General features: G+C 39.1%; 2 protein-coding genes and 1 long non-coding RNA gene across 5 annotated transcripts in view; 1 reads left to right on the forward strand and 2 right to left on the reverse strand.

Annotated features, from left to right (window-relative positions):
* The window catches only part of dock1 (dedicator of cytokinesis 1), a 245900-nt gene that overhangs the window by 216511 nt on the left and 15808 nt on the right, over positions 1-13581 (reverse strand). For both annotated transcript variants that reach the window (XM_082151859.1, XM_082151858.1), the window contains exon 2: positions 562-645. In XM_082151859.1, the coding sequence (XP_082007985.1) occupies positions 562-645 (84 nt within the window). The remainder of the gene's footprint in view (positions 1-561; positions 646-13581) is intronic.
* bccip (BRCA2 and CDKN1A interacting protein) overlaps positions 1-13581 on the reverse strand; it is a 242133-nt gene that overhangs the window by 16653 nt on the left and 211899 nt on the right. The window lies entirely within an intron of this gene.
* On the forward strand, positions 9379-12241 carry LOC309485236. Of its 2 annotated transcripts, XR_014201110.1 has the most exons (4): positions 9379-9708; positions 11430-11467; positions 11549-11572; positions 11838-12241. It is a non-coding gene; the product is annotated as an uncharacterized lncRNA (long non-coding RNA). The 2 variants fall into 2 exon arrangements; XR_014201109.1 differs by having other exon boundaries at positions 11511-12241.

The raw sequence follows: 13581 nt of genomic DNA on the forward strand, positions 1-13581 counted from the left end.
AATAGGGGTACAAACAAGTGTGTGAAACTCTTCATAAATAGTAGAAGTAGATTGTTCTTCATCAAATGATCACTGAGAGGTAAATGAGCTCAGAAAATGTCACGGGCAAATTATATATTGATTTGTTCTATTCATTTTTGCAACTCTGAAACAGAAATACAATTTAAAACTATGATTGTGGTTTTGTCATTAATGTAAACATTAAAATAAAATTTAAATACAAAATTATAAAAAAATAAAATAAAATAAAAAAATATATATAAAATAAAATAAATTATATAAATAAAATAAAATAAAGTTAACTGAGTTTCAGATTTTGCCTAAGTTAACCAATCATTTCATAGCGGTTTGTCTGAGACCAAATAATTTGAATAAATTATATTTGTAAATTTATCAATCTTTTTTTCTTGCTTTGGTAAAGGGTTGAATGGTCGAGCTTGATGAATGCAGGTCATCATAATATATAACAGTTCAAAATAATGTGCCACTTTTCACATTGATGCGTTAGGGTGTCACATCTAGTCACAACATAAGGTGTGTGTTTGTGCGTGTGTGTCTCACCTTCATAAGTCTCCAGAATGTGTACAGTGTCCCCGATCTGTAAGGAAAGCTCTTCATCACTGCGAGCGTCATAGTTATAGATGGCTGGGGACAAAGAATATAAAACACTGTACTGAGACACATGGCATCAATTTCTGGTGTGTGTGTGTGTGTGTGTGTGTGTGTGTGTGTGTGTGTGTGTGTGTGTGTGTGTGTGTGTGTGTGTGTGTGTGTGTGTGTGTGTGTGTGTGTGTGTGTGTGTGTGTGTGTGTGTGTGTTGATGATGCAGTAATTCAATAACTAACCATACAACAAACAACCGCAGCTCAACAATAAACACTGTCTCAAATTTGACACATAAGCACCATTTAGCACCTAAAAGCATTAAAAAGGTTTGACAATAAAGGGATATTTCACCGCTGGAAAGATGAATGTGTATTTAAATTGGGTCATTTATGTAGTAGAAATGTGAAATTATTGTAGAAGTTAGTGCCTTCTAGACTGAGAAAAGCCAGAAAATGTATCTTTGGCTCATGTGGATGAAAGACCACAACTCCCAGAATGCACTTGCTTCGCTGCCCTACGAGGCCACTCCCACGCCACGCCTACCGGTTACAGAGGGCAGTATCGGAAGAAATGATACAACTAGGCTACTAGTGACTCGAAACTGAAAAGACGGCGTTTTATCGTGAGATCCCCCCTATGGGCGGGTTGAAGACATGCGGAACGAGCTCCTCCTATTGGCTGTAGTCTCTCGCCTCTGGACAAAAGAGCCTCAGATGAGCTAAATTATGATTTTTGCGTCATCGGAGTTTTTTTTCCAGACACACAATACAGAAATCTCTCGTCTCAGGGGGATATGAGGGAGGGAAGCACGGTCATTCCAAAATACTCCCGGGTTTCTACTGATACAAAGCTTAATGCTAATCGGTGAAGTATCGCTTTAATCATGTCATGATTGAATGTGCAGTATTTGAATATTTTTTATAATAAGACTTTCAGTGAATGACAACTTTAATGTTGTATAGATGATACGTTAATGTCACTGTGGAGCTTGGAAGTATAAATGAAATGAAATGAAATGAAATGAAATGAAATGAAATGAAATGAAATGAAATGAAATGAAATGAAATGAAATGAAATGAAATGAAATGAAATGAAATGAAATGAAATGAAATGAAATAGAAATGAAATAGAAATGAAATAGAAATGAAATGAAATGAAATAGAAATGAAATAGAAATGAAATAGAAATAAAATGAAGAAATGAAGAAATGAAGAAATGAAGAGAAATGAAATAATGAAATAATGAAATAATGAGATAATGAAATAATGAAGAAATGAAATGAAATGAAATGAAATGAAATGAAATGAAATGAAATGAAATGAAATAGAAATGAAATAGAAATGAAATAGAAATAAAATGAAGAAATGAAGAAATGAAGAGAAATGAAATAATGAAATAATGAAATAATGAGATAATGAAATAATGAAGAAATGAAATGAAATGAAATGAAATGAAATGAAATGAAATGAAATGAAATGAAATGAAATGAAATGAAATGAAATGAAATGAAATAAAGTTAACTGGGTTTCAGATTTTGCCTGAAGTCTTAAGTCTCTAGCCTCTGGCCAAAAAAGCCTCCGATGACGCAGTATTTGAATGTTTTTTATATGAAGACTTTCAGTGAATAACAACATCAATACTGAAACTCGATGTCCTGCAAACACTATTTCGTTCTGGAAGTGTGTGATGTCTTTGACAGACAGAGTGTTGCGCTCATGTCGAGTGTTGCAGCCGTGTTCATCCGTCGGGCAGGATCATGTGTGTGTCGCGGTGTTTCTCAGCGACCCTGAACGTCACGACCCCAGTGACAGAGTGACAGAGAGACAGTAGAGGACGAGAAGAGAGCGAGAGCGGTGAACGTTAATCACACACAGACACTCTCTATTTCTGTCTCAGTCAAGACTCTCACCTTCATTCTCACACATGCTGTTTCTCCCTCTTTTTCTAAGCCAACTCAGAGTCTCTCAGGAGAAAGAGTAATTACAGAATATACAGAATGGGCCTTTTCAAAACACACACACACACGTCATTTCTCTTTGTAATCTCTCTCCCTCCATCATGAATGATTAAACACCTCTGCAGCTCAACATGACTAACATTTTTCAATGCACGTCCTTTTGAATGGCAAGTCAGACAAACTCTCAATTGTGTACCTGTAATTACATGCATTCAATTCAATAATCATAATTTACTAAACCATCCAAAAAAGCTCTAAAGCACCACACAAAAACACAGGCAAGCAACAACATTTCAGATCAGAGTATTAATCTATAAACAATGACATGGCTGTTATAAAAATAGCTATACTTTTGTACCATTTATTTATATTTTGAATTGGCCTTTATTTTTATAATTTAAGATTTCTGAAGGATCATGTGACACCGAAGACCGGAGTAATGATGCTGAAAGTTCTGCATTGCATCACAGAAATAGATTACATTTTAAAATATATTCAAATAGAAAAGTTATTTTAAATATTAATAATAATAATATTTCACAATATTACTGTTTTTTACTGTCTTTTGATCAAATAAATGCAGCCTTGGTGAGCAGAAGAGACTTCTTTCAAAAGCATTTTAAAAAATCTTACCGAACCCAAACTTTTGAAAACTTGTGTAGTTGTAAAACACACATACAATGTTTTCCCCCAATGGTAATCAGCATTGTGCCACGAATGTTTTTGAAAGTGCATGCACTGAACTCAAGACACTTCTCTCCATCTAAAGGCCAATTTATACTTCTGCGTCGAGTGTACGCCGTAGTGTACGTCGTAGGGTACGCACGTAGGCGACGCCGTCGTGAGCATTTATACTTCTGCGAATGTCTGTGTTGCTCTGCAGTTACACCGCCGAAACGCTAGTTGGCGCGGGTGGGTTTTAATGTTCCAGTTCCACTGTGTTTACATTCCTCGCGGCTGTTTTGAGTTTAGGTTTCTACGAGCAATGGCGACTGAAGGAGTCATACAGATGGCTGTATTTCCGCACTTCTTCAAGCAATCTCTCGGTCACTTGGTCTATTTCCATGGCTCTTCACTGATCTTCGGAATTTAAAAATGGCGGGCGGGCGGTGCAGAGTGCAGAAGATCATTCCGGAAATGCGTAGGAGGAAACGCGATGCTATCCAGCCGACCAATCACAGATCTTGCGGTCCGCGTCGCCGCGACACGTAGTTAAATTTTTGAGGAGGTGCACGTCAGGGTACGGCGAAGGGTACGACGTATGGTACACGTCAATGCGTATGCTACGCCGTACCTTCTACGCGCACTCGACGCAGAAGTATAAATTGGCCTTAACAGGGCTTTGATAAAACACATTTCTACTGGATACTACTGACTATTCACATAATGCAACATCCCAAAAGAGTCAGACAAACTTCAAAAACACATGAGCTGTACGCTCCTTTGCACACAGAAGCACTCAGACAGACAGAAACACCCAATCAAATCCCATATGCTGCCATTCTGATATACCCACAAGAAGCCAATCCAATTACAGAACAAACAATACAATCAGAGAGAGAGAGAGAGAGAGAGAGAAACGCTTCCACGACAGGAGGGCAGAGTAATGAGGGCTAGAGAAAAGAGGTAAAGATAATGGTTGTGAATATGTTGCATGCCTCTAATGTGCATAAACTGCCACATATACAGCTCTTATCTTAGTAAGAAGAACATTCTGTCAGATGACATCTCTTTCTCTCACACACGCTCATGGAAAAGCACATAAACACAAATGAGTATATTAGCTCAGCTCAGTTTGCTTTGATTGGAATTTCAAACCTGGCTAACAGTTGGCTAAAAACACCACAATACTGCACAACTGTAACAGGTTATTTATATAAGAAAACCTTACACATACACCTCTCTCTCACTCACTCACTCACACACACACATATATATATATATACTCTCACACACACATATATACATATATATATATATATACTCTCACACACACTCTCACACACTCTCACACACTCTCACACACTCTCACACACTCTCACACACTCTCACACACTCTCACACACTCTCACACACTCTCACACACTCTCACACACACACTCACACACACACACTCACACACACTCTCACACACTCTCACACACTCTCACACACTCTCACACACTCTCACACACTCTCACACACTCTCACACACTCTCACACACTCTCACACACACACTCACACACACACTCACACACACACTCACACACACACTCACACACACACTCACACACACACTCACACACACACTCACACACACACTCACACACACACTCACACACACACTCACACACACACTCACACACACACTCACACACACACTCACACACACACTCACACACACACACACTCACACACACACTCACAACACACACACTCACACACACACACACACACTCACACACACACTCACACACACACTCACACACACACTCACACACACACTCACACACACACTCACACACACACTCACACACACACACACTCACACACACACTCACACACACACTCACACACACACTCACACACACACTCACACACACACACACATATATATATATCCTGAGGCTGCTGATACCCAATTGGAGCAAACCAAATAAAACAAATGTAAAAAAAACAAAAAAACATAACATCATGCCACCTAAAATGAATTTAATGAAAATAAGGCGGGATAATTTCACAGCCAACTGTTTGGAACAGCGTTCATGGGCATTTGTTGCATTAAAAAACACTGCTTAGTTGTGTATCTCCCTATAGGTTTTAGATCAGAGCTGAAGGAAGAAGAGGAAGGGAGCGACACAAAGAGGATCAGTGCAGCATGAGATGGCCCGTGTGTGAGAGACTGTGACAGGAAGTTCAGGTCCCTAGAGGCGTCCATGTCCCGAGAGAAAGCAGTCGCCGCTCTTCCTCTGGCTCTGAGTGAATGAAGCCCATTGAGCTGTACGCGGACACCAGCTGCATCAGCGAGAGAAGGAAAGTCATCCGCCTGCCCTCCAAACGAGTATCTAAACCACAGACCTGCAGAAACACCTCTGAAAACCTGTCCTGAGGGCAAAAGCAGGAGCTTTTCATGCCGTTATCTGTAAAGTGCTTCATAACGACAGGGAATGAGATGAGCTCGGCCCTATTGAAGTCACTGACTGACAGAGTCAAAAGCGCACAAAAGGAATCATAAAATAATCTCATATCTGGCTGCAGACGATGAGCAATAACTCCAGTCGGAAAATAACTGGCCATTACAGCCAGGTTGCGTGAGCCGCCCATAGCATAGAGAGCAGGAATACTTCAGTGGAGGAGGAAAAAGACAATTGGAATGAAAAGACAGTGAAAATAAGGCAGAGGTTGAACATCAGAAATGCATTTCTAACAGAATGGATGACACAACGAACGTGCTCGAGCAAAACATCTATCAATTTCTGGCAATGAGAGCCGCGCAGTGAGCCGGGGGGGGTTTATAACATAACTTTGAGGTCGACAGCTTCTCTTTGAGGCCTGGAAGTGTAATAAAGAATTTTATTGTCTCACTCAGCCAGACATTTCAGTGTCGCTATAAAGTCTCGTCCATCTTGAAGTCTATTAGCAGTGTTTGCACAAACCTTGAAACCTAAGTATTAAACTTCATTGTGTAACTCGCCCTAAAGCGTATGTGCAATGGACATGAATGATACCTGTGCTATTACTTTTATAAACAATTGAACTTAGTTTTCACCTGATTGGATCCCAACCTAAAAACTTACAACCGTGGGCAGTTTCTGGTCTAGCACGTCTAGATTAGACTAGACTTGGGATTGGGGTCTTCTGATTTAGCAAATCTAGCAACATGCTAACAGCCAGCCACAACACTGTAGTATTACAAAATAAAATGAGATCAAATAAAATAAAAGGTTTTCACATCCTGACACTAAAGAGTTAACCAAGTGATCAAATCAATGGATATATAACACATAAACAGTATACACATACACATACATACGTACACACGTGTGTGTGTATGTATGTATGCATGCGTGTATGCGTGTATGCATGTATGTACGTGTGTATGCACGCGTGTATGCACGTATGTACGCATGCATGTATACACACACATGCATGCATAAAGAACTGCAACGCATCTGTGTATCTCCTGTCTGTGGCTATGCTAAATTAATCCAGATATATTTGAAAACGGCGTTTTCGTTTCTAAACGCTCTCCGTCAACATTAGCATTATTAAGCGTTTTCCAAAAGTTTATCGTCCACACTGAAACGTCGGAAAACTTTTTTATACTGATTAATTATCAAGCATAATTATGCTTAATAATTTAAGATTTACTCAATTACTTCTTCCTCAGTAACTCAGACCATATTTTGCTAGTTTGTAAAAGCATTGTTTTTGTGTGCAATACGCATTTGACAACGAGCCGCCTAAAGCGGAGACCAAGTTTTTGGTCTCACATATACAATTGCACGAAAGACACATTAACAGCACTGCCACTACTGTGACCACATTAACCTATAAATTACCTTACTGTCAGGTGCTAAAAAAAAAAAAAATGCTACTCAAGAAATAAACATCTACACACAGGCGTTCACACACGCTAACGAGCTTACTCGTAAAGTCCTGCCCTGCATCGAGTGGAACGAGGAAAACACCATGAGCTTCTTTTCCTGTAACGAGGCTTAATTGAGGTTTGTAGAACAGAGAAAGCGTTCTGATCACGCTCATTTAGAGTCAGCAGAAACAAAACACTCCCAATTTAAGAGAGAGCCAGAATCACAAATCTCAGATGCTCGTGTTTACCCACGCGGGCACAGAGTCTGAGCCAGCTTCAGTTAACATGTAGGTTCAATATTTCTGTATTTTATTGGAAGGGTGGGTACAGACACAAGATGAGAGACTGCATTGTGGGACATAGTATTTAATGCAGACAGTGTGCTGTGGTTGTATACTTCACATCTTGGCAAAAGTAGTAGGTTAACTGGTTATTTCATGCATACAGAAAATCAATGAATACTGGAGATCTAGTATGAGTAGATGAGTAGTATGGCAGAGAGAGGGTTATGCCGTAGAAATAGGGAATGCGGAAAAGAAGCTGATGAAGAGATGAGATATCATCATGTTGAGACAGTTTGTCTGCTACACAGTTTATAAATTCAACCAACAGGTAGAAACAAGCACAAAAAACACTTTGTACAGACAAAATACAATACAAATATGCAACATTAGTGCAAAAGAACCACATACTGTGTGTAATTTAGCCTAAAATTCAGAGCCTAAAAATTGGGCACAATGTGAATAATTCAAGCAAGTTCCATGTTCATTATGTTGGGAACAATAATTAGCTATGACATGCAGGTGAGAATTCAATTTCGAATTGAAATGAAATAATGAAATGAAATGGAAAAAAAATGTAAATAATGAAAATGAACTGAGTAATGTATTCTGGAAATCAGTCTAATTAAATTTTCCTTTAGACCTATTAAATCATCTAGTCATGGGAGAAACACTGACATTTGTCTTAAAAATACACTTATGGCTTCAAATAGTTTGTCAGTGTACATTTATATGCACATGAAAATAAACTCTTGCATTGTATTAATAAAATCACACATTTCCATTGAGTTCAGTGTTTGCATGTCCTGCTAATTTTGATAGAAACATACATTTTAAAATACTTTTTTTAAACCAACATATATATTTGTCTGTGTCACAAGCACTACTACCCAAGTGAATAAATCAGTGCATAATATGAGGCATCCATTTTCAGACATGCATTTCAAGCCCTGTTATTGCTTTTCATTGAGTTGGCCGGTGAGTTTTGTAAGCTAATATCTTTGCTATTGTTTCCATTTGTTCTATTATAATTGTTTAAAAAGTTAATTTCAAGCAACTTTCAAAACCCATCAAACATTTTCCAATCATCAGAACCAAAATAAACCCATCTGCTGCTAACTGCATTTACAGCATTAACAGCAACAAACCAACTTCCACTATTTGTGAACTTCCTGCTTTCATAAATATACCGGTCCATGCATGTTAACATCACACTCGCTTCATATCACACTAATTATAAACCAGACACGTTTCCACAAAGTCCAACCGCGGATCTAAAGACTCTCCACATTATTCTGAAGGGGGGACAATAGTGAAGGGAGGCAAACGTACACTAATTACCTTGTTTTCAACTAGCGCAGTTCTTGCAGAGGCAATGCTGAAACCCTGCTCGAAAATCTGACCCGGAGCCTGTTTCTGTCATGTCCAAACTGAACCGGGTCAGATCCACTCCGTTCATCATCATCATCATCATCATCATCATCATCACACATGGCCGGCGGCAGCACCAGCGGGTCACTGCCTGTGATGCCAACACACCTAGAGTTCTCTAATTGCTTCATTTTAAATGGGCAACTACACTTGAACTTCTGCAGGTCCTAAATTTAATAATGGGGAAATAATTGTTCCAGACTATTTGAAGAATTACCATAATTGAGTCAGGAACACGTGTAGGAAAAGCACTGAACAGAGCTTCCACTCGTCCTCCTCTCTACCGGCCTGAAGCATCAGACTCAAATCACTCCAACTAAAATCTACACTTCAGTTTGGGTAATTATTTTATAATGCAGTCAAATCTATTCTCTACATTACCATATACATCATAGTACAGTCATATTTGCTGGAAAATCAACTCAAATATAGTATGAAAAATAAATTAAAAAAATCACATAACCATACAGTATTTTTAACTATCCATTTTTAACTATCAAATATAAAAAAATATATAAAAAATAACTTAATTTAAATAAAATATTTATTAAAATCAAATAAATAAAATAATTATTAAAGGGTTAGTTTACCCAAAAATGAAAATTTCGGTTATCATTTACTGACCCTCATGTTGTTCCAACCCCGTTTATCTTCAGAACGCAAATCAAAGATCTTTTTGATGAAATCTGAGAGATTTCGGTCCCTCCACTGACAGCTACACAACTGACTCTTTGACACTTCAAAAAGTTCATGAAGAGATCGTAAAACTACTTGTAAAGACGAGATAAAATGTAGGCTTTTATTCACATATAAACATTTATCAAAGCACATCAGATATGGTAAACGGAGTAAAACCAATGAGGTTCATTCTCGTGTTACGCAGCACGTTTGAGCTTCAGCAAGAACCAATGAGGTTCGTTCTCGTGTTACGCATCACGTTTGAGCTTCAGCAAGAACCAATGAGGTTCATTCTCGTGTTACGCAGCACGTTTGAGCTTCAGGAAGAACCAATGAGGTTCATTCTCGTGTTACGCAGCACGTTTGAGCTTCAGCAAGAACCAATGAGGTTCATTCCTGTGTTACGCAGCACGTTTGAGCTTCAGCAAGAACCAATGAGGTTCATTCTCGTGTTACGCAGCACGTTTGAGCTTCAGCAAGAACCAATGAGGTTCGTTCTCGTGTTACGCATCACATTTGAGCTTCAGCAAGAACCAATGAGGTTCGTTCTCGTGTTACGCATCACGTTTGAGCTTCAGCAAGAACCAATGAGGTTCATTCTCGTGTTACGCATCACATTTGAGCTTCAGCAAGAACCAATGAGGTTCAGTCTCGTGTTACGCATCACGTTTGAGCTTCAGCAAGAACCAATGAGGTTCATTCTCGTGTTACGCATCACGTTTGAGCTTCTGCAAGAACCAATGAGGCTCATTCTCGTGTTACGCATCACATTTGAGCTTCAGCAAGAACCAATGAGGTTCGTTCTCGTGTTACGCATCACGTTTGAGCTTCAGCAAGAACCAATGAGGTTCGTTCTCGTGTTACGCATCACGTTTGAGCTTCAGCAAGAACCAATGAGGTTCAGTCTCGTGTTACGCATCACATTTGAGCTTCAGCAAGAACCAATGAGGTTCAGTCTCGTGTTACGCATCACGTTTGAGCTTCAGCAAGAACCAATGAGGTTCATTCTCGTGTTACGCATCACATTTGAGCTTCAGCAAGAACCAATGAGGTTCATTCTCGTGTTACGCATCACATTTGAGCTTCAGCAAGAACCAATGAGGTTCGTTCTCGTGTTACGCATCACGTTTGAGCTTCAGCAAGAACCAATGAGGTTCATTCTCGTGTTACGCATCACATTTGAGCTTCAGCAAGAACCAATGAGGTTCAGTCTCGTGTTACGCATCACGTTTGAGCTTCAGCAAGAACCAATGAGGTTCATTCTCGTGTTACGCATCACGTTTGAGCTTCTGCAAGAACCAATGAGGTTCATTCTCGTGTTACGCATCACATTTGAGCTTCAGCAAGAACCAATGAGGTTCGTTCTCGTGTTACGCATCACGTTTGAGCTTCAGCAAGAACCAATGAGGTTCATTCTCGTGTTACGCATCACATTTGAGCTTCAGCAAGAACCAATGAGGTTCAGTCTCGTGTTACGCATCACGTTTGAGCTTCAGCAAGAACCAATGAGGTTCATTCTCGTGTTACGCATCACGTTTGAGCTTCTGCAAGAACCAATGAGGCTCATTCTCGTGTTACGCATCACGTTTGAGCTTCAGCAAGAACCAATGAGGTTCGTTCTCGTGTTACGCATCACGTTTGAGCTTCAGCAAGAACCAATGAGGTTCGTTCTCGTGTTACGCATCACGTTTGAGCTTCAGCAAGAACCAATGAGGTTCGTTCTCGTGTTACGCATCACGTTTGAGATTCAGCAAGAACCAATGAGGTTCATTCTCGTGTTACGCATCACTTTTGAGCTTCAGCAAGAACCAATGAGGTTCATTCTCATGTTACGCATCACTTTTGAGCTTCAGCAAGAACAAATGAGGTTCATTCTCGTGTTACACATCAACAAGAACCAATGAGGTTCATTCTCGTGTTACGCATCAGCAAGAACCAATGAGGTTAATTCTCGTGTTACGCATAGCTTTAGCAAGAACCAATGAGGTTCGTTCTCCTGTTACGCATCAGCAAGAACCAATGAGGTTCATTCTCGTGTTACGCATCACGTTTGAGCTTCAGCAAGAACCAATGAGGTTAATTCTTGTTACGCATCACGTTTGAGCTTCAGCAAGAACCAATGAGGTTAATTCTTGTGTTACGCATCACGTTTGAGCTTCAGCAAGAACCAATGAGGTTCGTTCTCGTGTTACGCATCACGTTTGAGCTTCAGGAAGAACCAATGAGGTTAATTCTTGTGTTACGCATCACGTTTGAGCTTCAGCAAGAACAATGAGGTTCATTCTTGTGTTACGCAGCACGTTTGAGCTTCAGCAAGAACCATTGAGGTTCATTCTCATGTTACGCATCACTTTTGAGCTTCAGCAAGAACCAATGAGGTTCATTCTCATGTTACGCATCATGTTTGAGCTTCTGCTGTTTATGTTCCCTGATCAATGTTTATATGTGAATCAAAGCCTAAATTCAATCCGTTTTGACACGATCAAAAGTGATCGTGTCTCTATCCTCTTCAGAAAATTTGGACTAAACCGCTCAATTCATATGGTTTCAATTCATTAGTTTTACGATCTCTTTATGAACTTTTTGAAGCATCAAAGTGGTAGATGTGTGGACTGTCAGATTTAATTAAAAAATATCTTTATTTGTGTTCCGAAGATGAAAAGGTTTGGAATGACATGAAGGTGAATAAATGATGACAGAATTTTCATTTTTGGGTGAACTAACCCTTTACGAAATTATTTAAATTATAAATTAATAAATTAATACAAATTAAATTAATTTTACTAATTGGAAATAGACCAATTAACTTAAATACTTAAATATAAACAAATAAATCAAATGGTTTGTGTAATGCATAAAACATTTCTGGGCTGGATTTCAAACAAAAATAGCTATATCAGGACATCAGGACACCATTACCGTGTAATTGCTTATATGGTGATTTTGGTCATACCACCCACCGCAAATACAATGTAAAAGGACAAAAGAGTGGCTAAATCAAACCGTGCAATCGAAACAAGTGTGAAAACAATCTCAAATCACAGTCAACAAGCAGAAAACATCCATTATCTCAAAATACCATTCGCCATTCTGATCGATTCCTTCTAAAGCGGAGACACTCAATTAGCCACATTTATTCTGCAGTTACAGTGTTTGACGTATCAGGCCGCGCAGACAGTGCGGTTATAGATTGTGTCATAGTCCGCAGGTTTCAGTGTGGGCCGAGGATAATGAGATGAGTGAGGAGAAGGTCAGCCGAGGTGAGAAACAGCGGGAATCTCCTGGAACGAGAGGGTCACTGCTACTGAGGCAGAGAGGATTGTGGGTATAATGTAGAGAGGCGAGACCGCAGCAAACTCCCACGCTAATAACACAGACAGAGCGATAACATAAGTTCCTGATAGCTTAGTATTTGCAGAGCAAAATGATTGGTTTCATTAATGCATAGCAAAACACAGCAAAAGAGTTCAGATGAGTGTCCGTAAACTGACTCGCTTAATTAGTGGAGTTTGCTTAAGTATTACGTTAACGCTTGCTCATAGCTCATCAAATGTTGCATCTTTTCTTACATTTTTTAAACTAGTGGACAATAAATGACACAGAATCGCTCTTACTTTTTTAACCCCTCACTTTCATCCACCTGACTGCATTTTGTAACATGAAGCGCATCCAAGTTCTCACTGGATAAAATATACTCCTGCTCTACATTTTGTCTGATTTTAATCTGAAATACAATATTCGGTCAACTATATTACCAACGTACGACCCCAACGACACTGCAAACATAAAGTAACAAAGACATTTATGTTAGGTTTGTGTCTTTCTATTCAACAAAGAATCATGAAAAAAGTGCATCACGGTTTCCACAGAAGTATCAACTATTTTAAGCAGTGATAATCAGAAACGTTTCTTGAGCAGAAAATCAGCATGTTGGAATGATTTCTGAAGGATCATGTGACACTGAAGACTGACTGATGCTAAAAGAAAAGCAAGTAAAATGTAAAAATATAAATCACATAGAACACAGTTATTTTGAACACTAATAAGATTTACCACC

The sequence above is a fragment of the Leuciscus leuciscus genome (assembly GCF_965113295.1).
Source record: "Leuciscus leuciscus genome assembly, chromosome: 21".
Lineage (NCBI taxonomy): Eukaryota > Metazoa > Chordata > Actinopteri > Cypriniformes > Leuciscidae > Leuciscus > Leuciscus leuciscus.